Source organism: Littorina saxatilis, linkage group LG16, assembly GCF_037325665.1.
Source record: "Littorina saxatilis isolate snail1 linkage group LG16, US_GU_Lsax_2.0, whole genome shotgun sequence".
Lineage (NCBI taxonomy): Eukaryota > Metazoa > Mollusca > Gastropoda > Littorinimorpha > Littorinidae > Littorina > Littorina saxatilis.
In genome coordinates, this window is record NC_090260.1 from 41,431,457 (window position 1) to 41,448,063 (window position 16,607).

Below are 16,607 nucleotides of genomic sequence, written 5' to 3' on the forward strand. Positions count from 1 at the left end.
TTGAAGGCACTTCTGTATGCCGATGATGTTACCATGTTTTTGCGTGATAAAGATGACATTAAAGTTGTTTTGGGGATATTAGACGAGTTTACAATTATATCCGGTTTGAAGATAAATAGAGTAAAATCAGAAGCAATGTGGATTGGATCAAAACGGAATAGCAACGAGGGAGGATACGGATTAAGATGGGTTAAACAAATGAAGATTTTGGGAATATATTTTTGCAATACATCCAGTGCCTCCCTCGTGGATGAAAACTGGACACAACGAATTAAGAGTATTAAACAGGTGATTTTAAATTGGGAAAAACGGAATCTTGGCATATTTGGTAAAATGTGCGTAATAAAAAGTGTTTTGATTTCTCAGTTTGTTTATGTTATGTAGGCAATATGCACCCCTGAACCTGTGTTGAAAGAAATTAATACGTTATTGTTTCGCTTTCTTTGGAGGAAAATTAATTCTAATAAGAAAGCGTTTGAGAAAGTGAAGAGAAGTGTTATGTGCAGTGGTATAGAAACAGGAGGAATTCAAATGATTGATATGCAAATATTGCAAGAATCTATTCTGTGCGGCTGGCTTGCTCAGCTTTCGAATATGAATAACAATAGTACATGGACTTGGATTCCTAGATTTTATTTCCGTAATTTTGGAAGAAGAAGAAGAAGGTGCTAAATGTCGCATCAATCCACATATCTTTTCGGTCATCAGTGTAGATACTGGGCAGGGTGTACATTATTTATTCTAATTAATTACTCCAGTGACAGATAAAGATCGTTGTTATCAAAAAGAGAATTCGTTTGTGGTTAATTGCTACATCCAAATCAACCTTGTCATTTTACCTCATTTAGCCCCTGAATCACTTCTAACACACACGTAAACACACGCCGACACACTCAGGAACATCTATCCCTACCCTCCTCTCCCCTGAAACACAGAGACAAACAGAAGACCCACATACACACACACACACACACACACACACACACACACACACACACACACACACACACCAGGGCCGGACTAGGGGGGTTACAGGGGTTGCGCAACCCCCCCCCCCCGCCCCCTGGCTTAAGCATATACCTCCCAAACGCTTTTGTGTGTGTGTGGGGGGGAGGGGGTTGCATCTAGATCATCATGAAATGAAATGTGTGTATGTGTGTGTGTGTGTGTGTGTGTGTGTGTGTGTGTGTGTGTCTTCTGTTTGTCTCTGTGTTTGAGGTAAGGGGAGGGGAGGGGTGGGGTGGGGTGTGTCAGAGAGTGTCTGCGTGTGCATACGTGTATGTTAAAATTGATTTTTAGTGTGTGTGGGTGTGTGGGTGTGTATGTGTGTGACACACATACACACACACACATACACACACACACATACGCACACACACACACACTGGCACATCATACACACACACACACGTACGCACACACACGTACGCACATACACATACGCACACACACACATATGCGCGCACTAATACACACACACATACACGCACACGCGCGCGCACAAACTAACACACAAACACACACACACACACACACACACACACACACACACACACACACACACACACACACACGCTAGCAATCAATGTTAACATACACGTATGCACACGCAGACACTCTCAAGACGGGTAGTATATTTCATGTTCACACATTGGAATGGGGAAGATTTAAACGGAAATGAAGAATATTGGTTAGGTCTCAATCCCAGGACAAATCATGGCCTTTACTTATTTCCGATCTGCTTAGTTAGTTAGTTAGTTAGTTAGTTAGTTAGTTAGTTGTTGTTTTTTGGGTCCAGCGGGCCATATAGGCCAAATCAGGACCCCTCCGATCTGCTTGAAGAAAGTGTATTTGCAACATTTGTACAAGGTGTACATGGATCGACGAGAATAGCTTATTGTCCAACTCGGGATTTTTCTCCGTTGAAAGATGATCAATGAATATTGTTGCCATGGTTTCAGCAAATACGGATGGTGCATTGGCTGGGGATGAGCTTGACGACTTCCTCAACATCCTCAGTAAGCTCCCTTTCACTTGCCAGTTTTGTCACATGTATCACACATTTACATATTGACTTATTGTTCTATGTAGTCATAATTTATTTCAATCATCAAAATTGTTATATCAAACCCATTACAAATCCTATTTTTCCTTTCTTAAAATCATTTTTCTGTCAGTTGTTTATTTTCTTCCTATGCAAAACAAAGGAATTGTGATTGTCACAGTTCTGTCATCTATATTTCAGGAGCTATCGAAGAATGTGCAGACTTGGAAGAGCAAATGTTAAGATAGCTTCGTTTATTTGAGACGTGGCTTAATGTAAAGGGATGCAACTCCTTGCTTTCATCCGCTGTTGTGTCAGCATCGTTCGGGTGTCGTTTGAAACTGTAAACACTCAGGGATACTCTGACTGGCTGAATAAATGAATGTCAACGAGGTTAAACACCAAGCGAAAAGACTTCGCACAACATACACGCACGCACGCACACCCCTCTCTCTTTCTCTCTCTCTCTCGGACACACAGGTAAATACAACACTGCCATTAAATCAATTATTCCATCGCAAAGCTTCTTTGTGTTCTTCAAAGTTGAGTTTATTCAGAACCTCGCATGCTCCTTAGCAGCAAATTGAATCGACACCAAGCGAGGGTGGTTCGCCAGGTGAGATATCTTTCCAAAAGAAGGGAAGGAACTCTGTACTCTCTGCATCAGCGTCAATCTACTTCTTTTTCTGCAGTTCGTAGTCTTCACACTCGTGTAAGGCTTCTGGAATGTGAACAGAAAGTGACCCAGCATTGTAGGCGTCGTAGGACATGGCTAGAGCAACGGACCATGCAAATAATGCAATGAATGGTGGTGGTAATGGTGGTAAGGGCAGAGCAAGTGTATTTCGTAACTACAACAGAGAGAGAGAGAGAGAGAGAGAGAGAGAGAGAGAGAGAGAGAGAGAGAGAGAGAGAGAAAGAGAGTGAGAGAGAGAGAGAGAGAGAAAGAGAAAGAGAGAGAGAGAGAAAGAGAGAGAGAGAGAGAGAGAGAGAGAGAGAGAGAGAGAGAGAGAGAGAGAGAGAGAGAGAGAGAGAGATGGCAGATTGACAAAATCAACAAATCAGTCAATCGTGACCAATCGGCAAACAAAAACACTTAATCACCCAATCACCCCACTAATCAAACAACCCACCAACCAAACAACCAAACAACCAAACAACCCACCAACCAAACAACCCACCAACCAAACAACCCACCAACCAAACAACCCACCAACCAAACAACCCACCAACCAAACAACCCACCAACCAAACAACCCACCAACCAAACAACCAAACAACCCACCAACAAAACAACCAAAAATCCCACCAACCCGCCTACACAACCCAACATGGACCTTTCCATCCAAGCCAGCCACCGATTAACAACCCAGATATTAGAGGGAAGGAATACATACCGATGACCATCACAAAGTCATCGAGCTCATCTCCAGTCAAGGCACCGTCATCGTTTGCTGAAGATAAGAAAACAAATATCACAATTCGGACCCTGTCTCCTGGTACCCGGGCCAGTCAGAATAGAGTAAAACGGAAACTTGGGTCCTCGCCTAGTGTTGTTAGGTCCCTTTCTAATGGAATTTTGTATCTGTAGCGAGATCTAAACTTGGCAAAACAATTATTGCAACACATTTCGCACGCTAAGAAAAGCATTAAAACGCAATTCATGTTAGTTTAACTTCATATGCTGGTAAAGGTAATTATGTCAGCTGCACATATCATTTGTCCGATTGATGTTACTTCGTATAGGCATCCCGTGACAGCCTGTCAAACAAGGTCACCCCTAAAATCGACCTGACAAAAACCATAGCCCCGTATTTTAAAATCTGCAAACAATCAGAATATGCACAAACCAAACACTTCTGACTACCATTGGAAAGGCCATTCATTTTCTGTTAAGAGCATTTTGTTTAATGCACCTTACTTCTCTAATCTTTATGTAGCCTGTTAATTGTCAAAGGCGGTAGGTGTTAACCGTTTCAGAGGCCAAACAAGGCACGTTTTGCGGCCATTTTTGAAATAGCCATATATGCTCAAGTTCTTCATGAATTGCTTTGGAAATTTCAGAAATTATAAACAATAGGCTGACCTAAAGCTGTTTTTCTTTTTGCGAATTTGTATGCAAAGCATGTCGTATTAGGTAATTTTTGCGAAAGAACTAAACAAATATTCATATTAAGGCAGGTCAAATGGAGACAGGGATATTACTCTTCATACACAAAGGGAAGCCACTGAGTTGTGTTGCCATTTTTTCCTGGCAGGCTGGGAATTCGAACACATCGAACAGGGAACGCAGAAGAAGAAGAAGAAGAAGAAGAAGAACACGTCGAACATTCGAATGACGTAAATAGAACAAACGTCACATTTTTCAGGCAGCGTAAGTGAATGACGTCAGAAAATGACGACACCGCCAGAAATAAAAACAATGCGACACGCCTCCCAACCACGAGGTCAAAAACACGTGGGCATCTAATGAAATCGCTACAAAGCCGTTCTCTTTGCCAGTGACATCGTAATAATCACCAAAGCTAACATTGAAGCTCCGGTAGCAGGTAAGAGAGTGTCTCCCAACCCGTGATGCTCACAGCGTGATTGCATCAGAATACCACATGTTAAAACCGGTGTTTGAACTAGAATAACAGCCAGTAGTATTAAGAACAAGTGTCTTGTGTATGCAGCCCTCTTTCTACTGTACGCTGGCAGCAGATAATACAATAATTGAAGTCCTTCGAGGCATAAGGGGCCCTATAAGGCGAAAAATTGCTTTAATTCCACCCTCAAAAAGTCCCAGCCTTCAAACCGTAACAAATAACAGTACGCACTATTAAGCAAAATTATAAACCAAGCCTTGATTATTAATTTTTATTATTACACTTGTATCAAACAAGTGACCTCCACCTTTTGATTGGCGTTTTTATTACATTTGAATCGGACTTGTGGCCTTTCAAAGTTGCGGTGACCTTTGACTTTCAACAGAGGTCATATGTAACAGTGGTTTTTAAAAACATAATTTAGTTGGCTCATATATCTGAGACAAATGATCGGACAACAGCCCTTTACATTATCGTGACACATATATTTCTGAGGCACACTGGACAGTAATAGTGCAAAGGGTGGGGTTAATCAAGGGAGTGAACCCCCCCTAAAAACACTACCAACCTGTCGTTTTTTGTTTTTTTTTAATGCCGTTTTGATCGCTCTTGCGTTTACAACCCATCTCATCAAATCGTAATTTATTTCCAGGCTACCAGCAATAAAATACCTAAACATGAGGAACAAATTTAAAATAAACTCTGGCAAAAGACGTGACGTCACAAAGTTTGAGTATGGGCAACATTTTCGTTTACCAGTGCACTTCGTTACCTGCCCATTGCTGCTTTGGGTGATATTTTTTAAATGACTATTCCTATGCAGATGTTTGTGTAATTGGCCGTTTTCAAAACATACCCATTTTTCGAATTTTCGGTCCAAAATTCAAAACGGGCACTGTCTTCCGAGACTCATAGCTCCAAAACGAACCCACTACCCTATATTTTTTTTATGCTGAATGCATAGCAGACAGATCGAACTTAAAAAATAACCAACTTTTGGGAGAAACCAAATTATATTTAACGGGTCCAGTGAACTACCTTAATTCTGGGTTTTAGGCAAAAATATCGTGACTTTGCATGCTAAGCAAAACATGGTTAAAGCAATAGGTGCCAAAGTTTCAGGCAGATCTGAGTGCTGGTTTATATTCGCTGGAGATGGGAACGCGCATGAAAAGATTATCGATCACCGTCATTGGTACTGTGTACACTAGCCGTGGAGATTTACAGTCCTTGGCCTGTGCTTTCTTCGCTGCGGATCACACAAGCGCATCACACCGAGCACAGTGCTCCGGGTATAAATAACCACAGCCAAGTAAGTACAGTTCTCTTTCTCTCGTATTGGAGAGTGTGTCAGAGTTGCTGCAGGATATTCGCAGGTTCACACAACTGAGCGTATGACATTGTTCAGTGTACACTTACCATCACTCGTAGCAAAGGTAGCCTCGACGTACGCCCTGTCCAGACCCAGAGAAGGGTCAAGTCCCAGGCCTGGACACGACTGCTCCAGTTGCTGGACAACAGCGTTGCTCTCCTCTGGGGTCAGGTCCTGTCCGCAGTCTATGTCTCTCTTCCCCACGAGACCGACCACTGCCCCTACAGCCACGCCCTTTCCAACATCTCCCAAAAACTGTAAAATAGACAAATAATGAAATCTGGGATACGCCAAATCCGTTCAAGGCGGAGGTTTGAAGGGATACTGGGTCCCCTAGTTCACCGTTTCTCTATCTGCGAATGGTAACTTGGTTCTACGCGTAGCTGGCTTACGACTAGAAAAGCAAAACATTCTGAACGGGTATAATCTCCTTCAGCAGCCGTATACACGCAGGGCCTGAGTAAACAAATGGCCAGAAAGTCTTCGCTAAAAAGAAGCTGAGAAAGGGGTAAATGAATCGAACAATTAGGAAAAGTCCGAAATAACCTCCGGTCCAATCGCGGATTTGGTTCCTTCAACTAAGGGGATTATGTTTTTAAAAAAAGCCATGCCTATTGCCGCCTTTGTACCCGCATTTTGCCAAGTTTGTTGTGTAACTACTGCATTACAATCCTATCGAAGCTGTCATCACTCTAAAGACAATTTACTTTTGTTGTTGCTGAATGCATGGAGTGGATGCATGAACTTTTCTCTCTACCTGTCTGATTCTGAACTCTGGTCATCTATCTATCTACTATATATATAAAACAAGAGGCGAAGCCTTCAAGGCTCACGTAAGAAATCGACAAACAGTAACACAAACTCAATCACTCCGTCACACATACACACACACACACACACACACACACACACACACACACACACACACACACACACACACACACACACACACACACACACACACACACACACACACACACACAGTAAGCATAGGTGAAACTATGCAAGAAAGCGAGACCCTGGATCTGCCAAGAAGTCTCGGCCCGCTCACAATAACAATGACCGAGACTTTCAGTAATTCCTTTGCGTGACGTCTAACCCTCTTACGTCATAATGTGACGTCTTCAAATAGTTTCTATCACACACGTCGAACACTTTTGACCGAGACTGACGTAATCCATAGACTCGGAAATGTTAAAGTTTCTACCACAGACATACACACATACATACATACGCACGCACGCACGCACGCACGCACGCACAGACAGACAAAGTTTATCATCGCATAGGCTACACTTACGTGAGCCAACAAGATGTAAGTGTGTGTGTGTGTGTCTGTCTGTCTGTGGTCGCCATACCTCAGAGATGACAAGAGGTAGGAAAAAGATAGCATGCATGCACTTTCCCTAGGATCCACAGATGTGCACCTGAGTTTTAGTTTCTTGATTCATTGTTTCCTTTCTCAGATTATGGACCTCCCATTTATTGAATACAGCCTATATAGTGCAAGGCCAGTTCAGTGCCTACTGTTCCCTTGCAGCAAGCACACTATGCCAGGCATATTAGAGACTCTGTATGGCTCCTATAAGGGGAAGAAATGAAGAAAGAAAATTAACTGGACAGTTCCAGACATTCCTAGAATCTAAGGGAGGTAACTCTTGCTTTGTTATACATGGACAGGAGGTAACTCTTATCATACCAACACACCGCATCTAAGGGTGTAGCATGATCAGTTGAACCTGCTGGTCATAACTCATTCCATAAATACCATGTAAGTAGGAATTGAATATATATTGTGACACTCTCAGTGGGCAGCACATGCCTTTCAATGCTTTTGAGGCCACCCCGGGCAAAGCCGGGCCCTGAATGCTAGTACTATATATAAAAATGGATGTAAGTGTGTCTGTCTGTGGTCGCCATACCTCAGAAATGGCAAAAGATAAGCACAAGATATTTTGCATGCACACTGCCCTGGACCCACAGATGTGCACCTGGGTTTTAGTTTCTCCAGACATTGTTTCCTTAATTCCTCGGATAATTACCCTCCCCATTAATGAATACAGGCTATATAGTGCAAGGGAGGTAAGTCATGCTTTGGTAACTCTCATCAAACCAGTATACCGTGTAACTCTCAAGGGCTGCCCCCCACCCGCCATCATCCCGCCCCGCCACCCCCCCACCCCACCCCTCCCCACTAACCCCGCCGCTTGCTTCCCCCCTCCCCCCCTCCAGCAAGGCCAGTTCAATGCCCGGTGTTCACATGTTGCAAGCACATAATGCCAGTGATATTACAGACCCTCTATCGCTCCTATGAGGAGAAGAAATGAAGAAGAAAAAATCAACCGGACAGTTCAGGAAATTTCTAGAAGCAAAGGGAGGTAACTCTTACTTTGTTATACATTGAAGGGAGGTATCTCTTCTCATGCAGGCACGCCTGATCAGTCTTTACAGAATATATAGAGTCGATGTTAGACCTGCTTCTCAAGTATTTAGAACTTTTCTAAGGAAGGGAGATAACTCAAGTCAAAGTTATTTTTCCGCAAACAGAGTGTGTTGATGGTGATGCGTTCACACTGTCAGTCCCAGCCTTTTAATCCAAATGTATGAGCTCACACTTTCATCTATTCTTATTCTCATTAGAATAAGATTCTAAAGGTTTCTGAGAGAGAGGGGAGATCAGAAACACCCGGGCGAAGCCGGGCTTGACTGGATGTAAGTGTGTGTGTGTGTGTCTGTCTGTGGTTGCCATATCTCAGTGATGGATAGAGGCAGGAACAAGATAAAGTGCAAGCACACTCCCCAGGAGCCGCAGATGTGCACCTGGGTTTTAGTTTCTTGATCCATTGTTTCCTTCCTCACATTATGAATCTCCCCTTCAAGAACAGCCTATATAGTGCAAGACCAGTTCAGTGCCCATAGTGTTCACATGTAGCAAGCACATAATGCCAGTGATATTAGAGACTCTCTATTGCTCCTACGACGGGAAGAAAGTAAGAAGAAGAAAACAAGTCGCGTAAGGCGAAATTACTACATTTAGTCAAGCTGTGGAACTCACAGAATGAAACTGAACGTAGTCCGCCGCTAGTGCAAAAGGCAGTGCCTGTTTGGCGCGGTAGCGGTTGCGCTGTGCTTCACAGCACGCTTTACTGTACCTCTCTTCGTTTTAACTTTCTGAGCGTGTTTGTAATCCAAACATATCATATCTATATGTTTTTGGAATCAGGAACCGACAAGGAATAAGATGAAACAGTTTTTAAAACGATTTCGGAAATTTAATTTTGATCATAATTTTTATATTTTTAATTTTCAGAGCTTGTTTTTAATCCAAATATAACATTTGTATATGTTTTTGGAATCAGGAAATGATGTACAATAAGATGAACGTAAATTTGGATCGTTTGATATTAAAAAAAAAAAGTATTACAATTTTCAGATTTTTAATGACCAAAGTCATTAATTAATTTTTAAGCCACCAAACTGAAATGCAATACCGAAGTCCGGCCTTCGTCGAAGATTGCTTTACAAAAATTTCAATCAATTTGATTGAATAATGAGGGTGTGACAGTGCCGCCTCAACTTTTACAAAAAGCCGGATATGACGTCATCAAAGACATTTATCAAAACAAAAAAAAAACGTCCGGGGATATCATACCCAGGAACTCTCATGTCAAATTTCATAAAGATCGGTTCAGTAGTTTACTCTGAATCGCTCTACACACACACACAGACACACACACACACACACACACACACACACACACACACACACACACACACACACACACACACACACACACACACACACACACGCACATACACCACGACCCTCGTCTCGATTCCCCCCTCTACGTTAAAACATTTAGTCAAAACTTGACTAAATGTAAAAAGACCGGACAGTTCCGGAAAGTTGTAGAAGCGAAGGAAGGTAACTCTTACTTGGTTATACCGTGAAGGGAAGTAACTCTGATTATGCAGGCATGTCTGATTGGGAAATCAGAAACACCGGGCGAAGCCGGGTTCTGACTGCTCAAGTATCTAGAATGTTCCCAAGGAAGGGAGATAACTCATGTGAAAGTTATTTCTTTAACAACAACATTATGTTGGTGGTAGTAACAGCTAGACTTAGCAATGAACAACAATGTATACAGTTTTTATTCATATCAGTCTACTCTCTTACAAATGCATTCGGGCGATGCCAACACCCGGGCGAAGCCGGGCCCTGACTGCTAGTAAGACATAAGATTGTATTTCAACCATGCGCAATACACAGGAACGTAGCTTGGCTTGAGTACATTCGCGCATTCAACAAAGTAGAGAGACATCACCGAATTGGTAACACACACACACACACACACACACACACACACACACACACACACACACACACACACACACAGGCACATACACACACACACACACACACACACACACACCTACACACACACACACACACACACACAAACAAACACATACCCAAACACACACACACACACACACACACACACACACACACACACACACACATACACACTCACATTTACAAAAACGCTAGCGCGTACACACACACACACACACACACACACACACACACACACACACATACATACACACACAAAGACCCCCTTCCAAACATACACACACACAAACACCCCCCCCCCAACACACACACACACACACACACACACACACACACACACACACTCACACACACACGTTCTGATTTCATACCCTTCCAACTCTCCTCCAGAATCGCCTTCTCCTCCTTCTTCTCCATCCCTCGGAGTCCGGCACCAACATGGCGCAGATCACCAGCAACACCAGGAACGTTTTGCTCATCTGACAGGCAAACAGATACACCATAACATTGTTGCTTTCTTGTTTGGAAAAAACAATTTTGTTTGCTTCAAAGGTTATGTGAAATGAGATGCGATTTCCTAGTTGCTGTATTTCAAATGAAACTTTAAAGACAGAATAATGGAAGAGTTCTTGATTATCTAACGGAAATCAGATACATGTTGTTTTTATACTCAGCCTGTTGTGCACAATCGAATTAGTGTGAAAACAAGAATGGCTGTTTCTAACAATATAGAAACATATCCTCTCTCACAGTGTATCACAAAACACATGCATGAAGCGAGAGAGAGAGAGAGAGAGAGAGAGAGAGAGAGAGAGAGAGAGAGAGAGAGAGAGAGAGAGAGAGAGAGAGAGAAAGAGAGAGAAAGAGGGGGGGGGGACAGAAACGGAGAGAGAGAGAGAGATAGAGAGAGAGAAAGAGAGAGAGAAAGAGGGGGGGGACAGAAACGGAGAGAAAGAGAGATAGAGAGAGAGAAAGAGAGAGAGAGAGAGAGAGAGAGAGAGAGAGAGAGAGAGAGAGAGAGAGAGAGAGAGAGAGAGAGAGAGAGAGAGAGAGAGAGAGAGAACTCGAACTCGAACTCGAACTCGAAAACTTTATTACCGAGGGATGGTAGCATTAGGTCCATATGGTCCTTTCTTACAGCTAGTCCCTACTATAATACACACATGAAACGAAGAACAAGTATGAAGAATAAAAAATTGAAAAATTAAATAAAACACAATCATGTAGGGAAAAGTATAACAAACATTAGTGTGCTTGTGGAAGCATATTATACATTTTCTCTTTTACGCACCCTCACACACAGTCGCACAAATTGTACACCGACTTAGTCGTTAGAGAGGTGCTTTCGGAGCTGTCTTTTAAAAGAAGATAATGACAGACATGACCTAATATTTACAGGTACTGAATTCCAAAGGAACGCACCAGAATAAGAAAAACTAGTTTTAAGCAAAGCGATGCGGGGCCATGGCAAGGCAAGGTTATTTCGAGTGTTTGAATAATATGACGAAGATGATTTGAAGAGTTGTATAAGATATGTTGGGGCGTCCTTATACACGACTTTATACATAAATGAACATTTATTATACAAAAGCTGCTTCTTTAAGCTTAACATCCCAATACTTTTCATCTTTTCCTTTGTAGAAAGAGATGGACTGGGCAGAACTAGTTTAGCAGCTCTACGCTGGAGCGAGTTCAGCTTCTTCAAGTGAACTTCACTACACCCGTCCCATACTATGGAAGCATAATCAATATGGGGTTTTATGTGGGCATTGTAAAATAGTTTTCTTGTGTCTAGATTAATAATGCTTTGTAACTTTGACAAAAGAAACAGGTTTTTAGCAATTGTTTTGCAGATTCCATTGATGTGAGTCTGCCATTTGAGATTATTATCAACAGTAAGTCCCAGTAAACGGTGCTCAGCTACTTGCTCAATGGAGTGCTCATTTAGGGACAGACTCAGAGTCATTTCTGAAAGTTGATGTTTTTGGCGAGTGCTGATTATCATAGACTTTGTTTTATCTGGATTAATAAGCATACGATTTGCAGAACACCACTCCGAAACATCGTTTAGGCTCTGTTGCAATTTGTCTTGAATTTGTGCAGGGCTTTTCCCTGTTGCATGTAAGGTAGTATCATCTGCTAACATATGACACTCAACAGATTCAGACTGTAGGTACAGGGGCAGATAGATAGAGAGAGAGAGAGAGAGAGAGAGAGAGAGAGAGAGAGAGAGAGAGAGAGAGAGAGAGAGAGAGAGAGAGAGAGAGAGAGAGAGAGAGAAACTGAAACTGAAACTGAAACTGAACTTTATTACCAAAGGATAGAGGTTTTAGGCAAAGCCTAATCTTACAACCTGTCCCTTATACAAACACTTAATACAGACGCACAGAATATAGATAGTTGAAAATTGACAAGGTTATTGTTTCTTACAGACGTACATAATGTAAATAGTAATAAGAAAAAGGGTTATGGTTTTGTATACACACTCAAAAATGAGAAAAACAATATAGTGTGAAAATTGCAGCATAGTTGCAATAATTGTTTGTTTGTTCGTTCATGGGCTGAAACTCTCACGGCTTTTACGTGTATGACCGTTTTTACCCCGCCATTTAGGCAGCCATACGCCGCTTTCGGAGGAAGCATGCTGGGTAATTTTCGTGTTTCTAGTATAACCCACCGAACTCTGACATGGATTACAGGATTTTTTCGTGCGCACTTGGTCTTGTGCTTGCGTGTACACACGGGGGTGTTCGGACACCGAGGAGAGTCTGCACACAAAGTTGACTCTGAGAAATAAATCTCTCGCCGAACGTGGGGACGAACTCACGCTGACAGCGGCCAACTGAATACAAATCCAGCGCGCTACCGACTGAGCTACATCCCCGCCCTAGTTGCAATAATGCATTGCATATAAACAATCCAAAACAACTAATAACAAAAGGGAGAAGAAAGAAAATGTGGGGAGGAATTGTCCCAATCACTTGCATGTATATCATTATCAATACATACACATAAAGAACAACTGAATCAAAATACAAACATAACTTAACTAAATGTAACAAGAGGCGAAGCCTTCAAGGCTCACGTAAGAAATCGACAAACAGTAACACAAACTCAATCACTCCGTCACACATACACACACACACACACACACACACACACACACACACACACACACACACACACACACACACACACACACACACACACACACAGTAAGCATAGGTGAAACTGTACAAGAAAGCGAGACCCTGGATCTGCCAAGTAGTCTCGGCCCGCTCACAATAACAATGACCGAGACTTTCTGTAATTCTTTTGCGTGATGTCTAACCCTCTTACGTCACAATGTGACGTCTTCAAATAGTTTCTATCACACACGTCAAACACTTTTGACCGAGACGTAATCTTCTTATGCGAGCTTTATCCATAGACTCGGAAATGTTAAAGTTTCTATCACACACACACGCACGCACGCACGCACGCACGCACGCACGCACAGACAGACAAAGTTTATCATCGCATAGGCTACACTTACGTGAGCCAAAAAGCACTAAAAAATCAGACATGAAAAGTGTTCTATTTACCCATTAAGCGGGAATAAAACTGGCGCCTAAACGTTTTCACAGAGGGGGCATTTCGGAGGGGTAGGGGTATGGAATTCCATAGAGACGCTCCTGAGAAGGCTAAACTTGACTTATACAAGTCTAGACGAGGGATGGGGGGAATCAGGTTCTGGGACCCATATCTTTTTGTGGCATGTCTGAAATGTAATTTTAAATATCCAGGAACATAATTGTTAATTACTTTGTACATAAAGACAGCCTTGTTTAGCGTCAACTGATCTTTCAAGGGAAGGAAATTAAGGAGCTTTAATTTATCATCTGTTGGCTTATTTGACTCATGCAGAATTAGTTTTGCAGCACGGCGATGAAGAGAATTGAGTCGTTTGAGATGAACATCACTGCAGTTATCCCAAAGTGTTGAAGCAAAGCTGCAGCCACTTCTCTTACAAATTAATGGCTGTCAGTACAACCTGTTTGGAATTGTCAGGTTTCTAAGTCTAATTGATCATGCTGATCTTTTTCTTATCTCTTTGATCCAGAATAGAACTGAACAAATGTTTTCAGCTGTTTTGTGCCCATAGGGTTGGAGGCAACAAGAAGAGAGAGAGAGAGAGAGAGAGAGAGAGAGAGAGAGAGAGAGAGAGAGAGAGAGAGAGAGAGAGTGAAAGAGAAAGAGAGAGAGGGGGGGGACGACAGAATGACACCATCAACAAAGATGTAGAGTAAGGAAGGGTGCCAGCCAGACTAACAAACACAGAGACACAATGGCGAACACGAAATACCGCGCGAATACAGACTTCCATAATAACAAGGAAATCAAAGAGAGAGTGTACAAACAAAGGACGATGAAATAAGAGCTGTGCAACAGCAACATCAACGATAACATCAACAGCAACATTGATGATGACATAAACAGCAACATCAATAATGACATAAACAGCAACATCAATGATGACATCAACAGCAACATCAATAATGACATAAACAGCAACATCAATAATGACATCAACATCAACATCAACGATGACAGCAACATCAACGATGACATCAACAGCAACATCAACGATGACATCAACAGCAACATCAACGATGACATCAACAGCAACGTCAACGATGACATCAACAGCAACATCAATGATGACATAAACAGCAACATCAATGATGACATCAACAGCAACATCAATGATGACATCAACAGCAACATCAACGATGATATCAACAGCAACATCAACGATGACAGCAATATCAACGATGACATCAACAACAACGTCAACGATGACATCAACAGCAACATCAACGATGACATCAACAGCAACGTCAACGATGACATCAACAGCAACATCAACGATGACATCAACAGCAACGTCAACGATGACATCAACAGCAACATCAATGATGACATAAACAGCAACATCAATGATGACATCAACAGCAACATCAATGATGACATCAACAGCAACATCAACGATGATATCAACAGCAACATCAACGATGACAGCAATATCAACGATGACATCAACAACAACGTCAACGATGACATCAACAGCAACATCAACGATGACATCAACAGAAACGTCAACGATAACATCAACAGCAACATCAACGATGACATCAACAGAAACGTCAAGGATGACAGCAACAGCAACGATGACAGCAACAGCAACGTCAACGATGACATCAACAGCAACGTCAACGGACGACAAAGACGACGTCCGGCGACAGCAAGAAAACAAGCAAACGACATTTATACATACCATGGTCGCCTAAACTGTCCCTACCGCATACGAGTTATTTGAGACTTTGGCCCGTTGGTCTGTTGCATTGTTAGCCCGAAATGACCTGCGTTTTATACCCTTATTCAGCTATAAAAGGTGACAAATATCATTTTCTGCGCAGATGTTCTCCAGCAATTAGTGTCAAAATCTATATTTGCGTTCGTGAGTTGTATGGACGACCACGAAAAGATAAGGCAAAAAAAAAAAAAAAGTCTGTTTACGGTAACATAGGGTGAAAAAATAGGGTCGGTAGGTCGGCTTTTTTTTGTTTCATTTTTTTTTTTCTTTTTTTTTCTCTTTTTTTTTCTCCCCTCTCTATGATGTTTCACAGTTCATTTCTTCTCATCAATCCCTGTTTTTGCCCAACATAACTATTCTGAAAGGAAGTAACACGAGTGACGACCCTTTACTCCTAACAGTACTTTGAGCTTACCTCCCTTCTGTCGTCTGCTGTTTGAGCACAAACAGCTCTATTTTGGATGCGGTTTTTTTGTTTTTTTCAGACGATCCAAAAAAAAGATTAGGGTCGGGCCTAAAAACTAGGGTCGGTCGGGTTACCGTAAACAGACCTATTTTTTGTTGGGCCTAAAACACCGGATGTTATTCTTTAATAATACGCTCTCTGGGGCATCCTCTCACCCTTATTCAGCTATGAAAGGTGACACATATCATTTTCTGCGCAGATGTTCTCCAGCAATCGGTGTCAAAATCTTCATTAAAAAAAAGTTAAACAGCTTTTTATTAGTTCATTCGAATACAACAAAAAGAAGTTTGAGTTATTTTAATTTTGAACAAGACTACTTATGAAGAAGACCAAAACACAACATAAACGGAAAACTAGAAACAACTGAAGAACTAGCTGCCTATCACTAAAAGGATCGAATACAAACTCTCCTCTCTTTCTTTTG

At 41.9% G+C, this 16,607-nt stretch overlaps 1 protein-coding gene and 1 long non-coding RNA gene across 2 annotated transcripts in view; one reads left to right on the forward strand and one right to left on the reverse strand.

Annotated features, from left to right (window-relative positions):
- LOC138951074 (uncharacterized) overlaps nt 1-2,743 on the forward strand; it is a 24,344-nt gene extending 21,601 nt beyond the window's left edge. The window contains exon 2 of the long non-coding RNA XR_011450976.1: nt 2,661-2,743. This is a non-coding gene — a long non-coding RNA (uncharacterized lncRNA). The remainder of the gene's footprint in view (nt 1-2,660) is intronic.
- LOC138951073 (uncharacterized) lies at nt 2,569-15,835 on the reverse strand. The gene is made up of 5 exons (XM_070322739.1): nt 15,679-15,835; nt 10,733-10,840; nt 6,052-6,259; nt 3,442-3,498; nt 2,569-2,765 (listed from the first exon to the last, which is right to left on the reverse strand). The coding sequence occupies exons 1-5, from the start codon at nt 15,679-15,681 to the stop codon at nt 2,719-2,721; spliced, it is 423 nt and encodes a 140-aa protein (XP_070178840.1). The 5' UTR covers nt 15,682-15,835; the 3' UTR covers nt 2,569-2,718.
- Nucleotides 15,836-16,607: the final 772 nt, after the last annotated feature.